Consider the following 7,347-nt stretch of genomic DNA (forward strand, 5'->3'; position numbering starts at 1 on the left):
AACCCACCAGTAGGGCAGGGCTATAAATGATTTTAGCCCGTTTGTAGAGCCCTTGGAATCAGCCAATCGGCTTAAAATCGGTCAAAATTGATTTCGAGTCGATTTAGAGCTTAGTAGAGCTCGAATCGGAAGCTCATGGGCCACGAACCCTTCCAAAACGCGCTAACCCGCATGTCCATGGGCCAAAAAATCATGTTAGCCTGACCGTTATTCGACCTAATCCCGCATTTGATCACCTCTACCTAGCAGAGTAGCACCTCCGAATGAAACTATAAAACTCGACACATATACCACAATATTCATGTATCATTCATTGTCTAATAAACCTCCCTCTCTCTATTATTGAGGTAGTTAAAAGTAAAAGAGGTGAAAAATGGGGGTGAAGTTGTACGGGTTGCCAATGTCAATATGCACCACAAGAGCCATGATTTGTTTGCATGAAAAACAAGTTGATTTTGAGTTTCTTCCCGTTAATCTCTTTGCTGCTGAACACAAACTTCCTTCCTTTCTTCAAAAAAATGTATGTATGCTCTCTTTTCTTATTTCTCTTCCATTTTATTGTTGTTGTTTACATATTAAGTTACACTACATTTGCGCTCCCTTGATACGGTATTCCCCAAAGCCGTCTAAAAGTATGTTCAAAAGGTTTTCCAAATCGCAGGGCCTCTCAAATTCATTTGTTTGCTACCATAGTTTTCCTATTATTTAGGGCCGCAATCTGACTTCCTTGTTTATATTGCATCATTTGATTTTCGTAGCCATTCGGTCAAATACCAGCACTTGAAGATGATGATCTCACTGTTTTTGGTTCGTATCCTAACTTTTCCCTCAGTTTTAATTATTTATTTATCTTTGTTATTTTCTTTAATTGGTATTTTAATTAGACGTACATGGAGTAAATGATTAAGAATAAGGAAATACTCCGTTGTGTTTTTCTTGTTCCATTGTATATTATGTCATAATATGTGTTCAGTCCATGAGAGCTCAAATCGAGATATTTGGTTCTAAAGAATTAAGTAAAAAACTTTTTAATTTGCATCATGATTTGAATAATAAGATTGCTTGAACCAATTATGCAAATTAAGATTTAGTTTTGGATTTATGTTGACCCTTATTAGAATTAATGTTTTTAAAGTATACCCTTAATAATTACGATGGTTATGTTTATTTTAAATAAATTTTTAGAACATGTTATAATTTAAATAATTTTAAAACTCAATTAAATAAATGATGAATGAATGAACAAATTAAAGGAAACTCGTCATATTGTGACCACAATGTACAAACTCCCAACAATCCTTCCCTCATTTTTTTTTGGTACATATCTTTCCCTCATTTATCATCGCACAATAGAATTATTTCACAATGTACAAATAAGGAACTTGATTTTTTTTTTTTTTTTTTTTTTTTTTTTCGGTTAGGCCTTGTTCTTTTAGACTTAATTTTAGTCCATTTTAGTTCAGTTTAGCTCTATTAAGTTCAATTCAGTTCTATTAATTCAGTTCAATTTAATTCAACTCTTCTCTTCACAAATTAACTCTTATTTTTTTTAGTTCATTTTAGTTTCATTAAGTTAAATTCAGTTAAATTCAGACAGTTTCAATTTAAAAGAACATGACTTTAATTCTTAAAGATAAAAATACCCGTTATATAGTGAAGACAGGTGTCACTATTTAGTTAGATGGAACAAAACTTTTATCATTCGTAGCTATTTATTCTTTGGTCTCTTCAGTATAATTGGATATTACTTAATCCATTTTAACTATAAAACGGATGCCTTCGTCAGTCCATCTTAAATAATAATGTGTGTTTTGGTTCATATTACATTACTATCAAACATTTAACGACCAAAGTTTTGAAATTTTTACCGTTTTGGTAGATGATGCGCCATGAAAATCAAAATAAAAGATACCCATGGGCCATGTGACACTATATTAACCCTATTATTTTTATGTGTTAATTTAGCGTCATTGCTTATTCGGTTGCATTTGGCGCATTTCGACATTGTCGGACATTGTCAAGCTAGATTAGCGCTGACAACAATGAATTTGATTATTGTTCTCTGAAAACTAAGTCCCAATTTTCAACCAGAATCGATATCATTTTATACTTATAAAATTGGATCATTTCACGGTATAAGATCGTCTAGTTTGCCTCATTAACTTTTGGAGGTTAATTTTTTTTGCCGTAATTATGAAAGAAAGAAGATGAAAAATAAAATAAATATTTTTAGATTTGTTATGAAAGAAAATTTTACAAATTTATTATTATTTTTTAATAAAATCATGTATGCATGGAGAAAATGATGGTCAATACTCAATATGGTGCATGAACATATAAATTAATAAATACTATCAAAGAAACTCAAAAAACGTTGCTTTACCTTTAAGAAGATAAATTTAATAATTGTATTTATTTTAAGGTCATTGTCTTAACAAAAGCGAAGAAAACACCCAACTAATCAATTCTTATATCCTACACCCATGTGTAGGATACTACATACTCCCTCCAACCCCCCACTCCCACTCATCCTCAACTTCCCCCTTTTTTTCTTATTTTCTTTTTTTGCTTTTTTTTCCTCATAAAATTTTAAAACAAAAAATTAACTTCCACTTTTAAGAAAAAGCTACCACGGTCATATTCAATTTAAATGTTATGTAGCGTTACATTCACGATATGACACTATTATATTCATTTTAAGTTTAGTGAATATGACAATATTGTTTAATGAATATGTGCGTTAAAGTGCGATATTCACAATAGGACACTATCATATTCACTTTCAGTTTTGTGAATATGACGGTATAGTTTGATGAATATGTATTATGTGGTGTGATATTCATCCCATAGTTCTATTATATTCACTTACACTTGAGTGAATATGACATTTATAGTTTAGTGAATATGACTTTATTGGTTCAAATATGTTGAACAATAATCATGAACGTTTAATTTCATAACAAAACCGCATAATACAAAATAATTAAAGGAAAAAAATTATGTGATATAATATGAATATGTCAATTACGTTATGTGAATATGTGAGAAAAAATAAAATAAATAACAAAACATATCAAATATGATCTCTATTTGTAGAGGAATAAAAATTATGAATAATAATATATTTTTTATTATTTTCTAATTTATTAAATTTATGATTTATTTATTATAAGAAAAAAAATTAAAAAAAGGGAGTACCATGCACCATACTCCTGGGTGCATGGTATAATTTTGCCAGAATCGAACATCCGAAAAATACTTTTTTAAGTTTTACTAATTTTAGGTTGCACAAAATTTCAACCAATAAAAAGAAAAGAAAAAGAATTCCTTCCAAAGGTATTTATTACTCCAGTGTGTTATTACTCTATTGTATGAGACCAAAAGTCAGTTCAGTAAACAATATCACAGAGTACTATACTACTATAGTACATTTTAATATCTTAAACTTAAATGTAGGTGCGCTTAACTTAACTGATAAAGTTATAAAATGTGGTCAATATTTTCTTAGGGCCAGAGCCATGATTTGAGTTTGGGGGCGAAAAATTTTAGGAGAGGGGGCTAGTATACACTCAAAAAAATTCGAAAAATTTAACTAAAACTTTCGAAAATCAAAACTAGTAGGAGGGCTCCCCATTCTCCCTCCAAGCTCCACCAGTGTTCATACAATGATAGTGTTGGGATTTTAGTACCATGTTTCGTAGTGTGAAATTATAAAGTAATTTATTCAATATTCAAAAGTAAAACATTCAAACTTGAGAATTAAAGTTTTGTTAGAAATAGAAAATAGTTACTTTTTCATACCCCAACATAAACTTATGTCTTTCACAAGTCAACATTTTCACATGCTGGCTACCAGCCTACCATGCATGATCGATCACAACTCCAACTTGATTTTTTTTTTTTAATGTACATAGTAAAGTTGTTACTTAAAGTAGCGATTATTAATTTTGCATAAAATAGCGATTATTGTAAAGAATAATAATGAAGTACTCCGTATCAAAAACAACAAGACATCGAAACAATTTACCCTAGTTTTTACAGAATAAGAGAATAAGAGATTCACATTTCCGCATTATTGCCGATAAGTTGTCATATTATGTAAATTGATTGTGAAAATTCAAACCCAAAATAATTGTGAAAACGAAGTATCAAAACATCAAACCAATACTCGATCCAACAATTTTGTTTTACATGAATACAATTGTAACATTAATAATGCAAGTTTAGGTCCACATGTACTGATTCATATTAATTTCAACGCAAAATGGGAATAGGTTGTACGTGTTTGAGCCAACCTTTTGTGTTAAATAAAAGAACAACCATTACATACTTTTAGCATGCATACCAAAAATAAAAATAAAATACTTTTAGCATAAATTTTGTGTTACGTGAATTTATCATCTTACCTGTCCCCAAGCCCCAACAATAACCACCACAACAATAATTATACTAATACTTCAACTAGTATAGATCCCGCGCAAATGCGCGGTTATTTAGATAGGAATATTACAGAAAATACAATTATAATACAACTGATATTTAACTTAATTTGAAATTTAATTGTAAATTTTATTATTATTATTATTAATGTTTTGCATTAATCGGTGGAAAAGGGAAAGTTCATTATAATTCAGTTGTAAATATAATATAATGAAAATCCAATTACAGATATGATTTAATAAAAGCTCAATTACAGATATGATATAATGAAAGCCAATTTTAGCCAAATTCATTTAGGCGGGAAATTGGGAGATCTCTTATTCTTTTAGTATAAGGAAGATGCCTTAAAGGCTTATAAACCTTGAAGTTCGGGCAAATGGGTCATTTGGATCGGTCTCGACTTGGTCAATTCGAATAAAGACATTTTCAAGTCTTTGCCATGTAAGAGGAGTTGTTTTTGGGTCAATTTTGAGTCTAATTTTAAAGAATTTTATCTGAGTTTTTGTTTTTTTGGGTGTATTGGATTACTTACGGTCGTGTTACTTTGAATTGAGTCACTTTCAAATTATAGCTTGTCTCATTGAAAACGAACATTATTCATTACAAGTGGGAGGGCAAGTGGGGTGCTCCATTTAATTCCCACTTGATTTGCCACTTTGCATATTGTGAGAGAGATACTATCCGTCTTCAGCTTGTGATGAATAATGTCTGTCTTCAATGAGAATTTGTGTTCAAATTATACTGTTCGGGTTTGGATCGATACAATATGTCCAGTCGGGTGAGCCATGCCCATAGTAGGAGTAAGTGGTTGAATGAATACCCACAAATCACAACCTTAATTGTGTTTCTACTCCTTTTGTCTCGTTCAATTGTTAATCTTTCCTTTGGCACAAAATCATGAAGAGAGGACAACATATGTGTGTTGTTATTAGATGATTAGACAATAATAGATGTGAAAAAATCAATTAATGATTAGAAGAATAAGCTAAATAAATGAATGAGACATCTGAAAATGAATAGGTAAATAAATGACCGGAGCGAATTGAAGGGAGAAATAATTTAGAGAGTTCTTTACTTCATTCCAACATAATTTTTAAGAGTTTTGATAATGACCTTCTGTTTTGTGTCTTCTCTGCAACCTTCTCCTCTACACAAATTCTTGTTTGTGACGGCACATATCCGTCACTCTTGAGTGACGGATACTATTTTACCTCACAAAGTACCCACTTTTTCTCTCTCTACAACACTATTCACGTGGTCCCCTTTCTCCACTAACCAATTTTGTTACCATTTTAACTCACAAAATATCCGCCACAAATGGTAACCCGTCACAAGGGAGACCAATTGTCTCCTCTAATAAAACGATTAAATATAATACTCCGTATATTGTATTTTGCAATCAGCTATTGATATGCAAGTGGACGAAGTTATACTTATACATATTGTTACAATGAGAGAAAAGAAGATAGAAAAGAGAAAGTCAAATTATGAATCTGTGTTAGTTGAAATAGAAACACTAACCCAATTAAACATTTTAAAATTTAACATCATAAATTACCATTTAGCCGTCTTATACAAGACCCCGCGGTATCTCACTTCAGGGCAATAAGTTTACCACATTTACCTTTTCTATTTTTTTTTTATGAGATATCACATTAACGGTAAACAAATGAATGAAACCTCGAGAATAATAACTTAAGTCTTTTTAACCTTTGAGCAGAGTCAAGAGCAATAACAAGCTACATAGCCTCAAAATACAAGGACAACAACACCATTGACCTCTTACGACATGAAGACATAAAAGAAGCAACATTGGTCAAAGTATGGTGTGAAGTTGAATCCCATCAATACGACACCGTAATCCAACAAATCATTTATGAGCTATTTGTAGCTCCGATACAAGGCAAGACTCCGGACCAAAGCATAATTGATACGAATGTGGAGAAACTTGGCAAAGTTCTTGATGTCTATGAGGAGAAACTTGGTTGTACCAAGTACTTAGCAGGGGACTTCTACTCCTTAGCCGATCTTCATCACCTTCCTTGTACTCACTATTTTATGAAGACTCCTTACGCTTCTTTGATTGACAGTCGTCCTCGTGTTAAGGCTTGGTGGGAGGATATTTCTTCCAGGCCCGCTTTTAAGGAAGTGTCTCAAAATATGAAGTTCGGAGAAAATTGAAGGCCCGCTTTCCATGGATCGGAGTCACTCACCTCATGACGTTGTCTCATTTTTTATGAAACTGTGTGGCTTTATAATTGAAGTTTACATTATGAGAAACTATATAATGGATTTTGTTCTTCGTCATAATAATACAGTAATGGTTGTTGAACGTTAAGGGGTGAAGTGGTGAACTCCGAATTAGTTAGGAGGTAGTAGGGGATATAAGATTTAGTCATTTACATCTTCAACGAGTTGTCCAGCGAAAAAGACTTCCTGAATGGAGCTCACCCGAACCCGACCCGCCCTATGTCCAATTTCATTTGACCCGTGACCAGCCCAGATTGACCACCCAAAACAAGGATCGGGCTTGGGTCAAGCACATCTTACCCAACTCGGACCCGCCCTCGACCGACCCCTTGACCCCACCCTGCCCTGGGCTGGTTACGGGTCCATCTCCATTGAGCCCTACCCGGCCCGTGTTAACCCGTCCCCCATGGGATGGTTTCGGGTCCACCTATCCCTACCCGACTCGGCCCTGGTTCAACCCGGCTTGACTCGATCGAATGTTTGACCACCCCTATTAGATTATGAGGTAGTACTGTAGTATTGTAACAAGAGCTTATATTTTCCATTTAATTTTCATCTTTTCTTTTTATTTTGTTTTTCATTCATTTTTTGTTTTTCTTTTATTAATGTAGTTGAACGTTAAAATATGTTGATAGGCTATCGCAAATCTATGCAAAG

General features: G+C 32.7%; 1 protein-coding gene across 1 annotated transcript; it reads left to right on the forward strand.

The window, feature by feature from the left end:
- Positions 1–264: 264 nt before the first annotated feature.
- Positions 265–6,772, forward strand: LOC141602925 (glutathione S-transferase F13). The gene is made up of 3 exons (XM_074422865.1): positions 265–520; positions 759–807; positions 6,161–6,772. The coding sequence occupies exons 1-3, from the start codon at positions 374–376 to the stop codon at positions 6,619–6,621; spliced, it is 657 nt and encodes a 218-aa protein (XP_074278966.1). The 5' UTR covers positions 265–373; the 3' UTR covers positions 6,622–6,772.
- Positions 6,773–7,347: the final 575 nt, after the last annotated feature.

This window comes from Silene latifolia, chromosome 1, assembly GCF_048544455.1.
Source record: "Silene latifolia isolate original U9 population chromosome 1, ASM4854445v1, whole genome shotgun sequence".
Lineage (NCBI taxonomy): Eukaryota > Viridiplantae > Streptophyta > Magnoliopsida > Caryophyllales > Caryophyllaceae > Silene > Silene latifolia.

Excerpts from the sequence above, each read along its gene's own strand:
- LOC141602925 (XM_074422865.1), top strand. The coding sequence starts at position 374 with ATGGGGGTGAAGTTGTACGGGTTGCCAATGTCAATATGCACCACAAGA. Across the intron at positions 521-758 it reads CTTCCTTTCTTCAAAAAAAT|CCATTCGGTCAAATACCAGC; the intron begins GTATGTATGCTC and ends TGATTTTCGTAG. Across the intron at positions 808-6,160 it reads TGATGATCTCACTGTTTTTG|AGTCAAGAGCAATAACAAGC; the intron begins GTTCGTATCCTA and ends ACCTTTGAGCAG.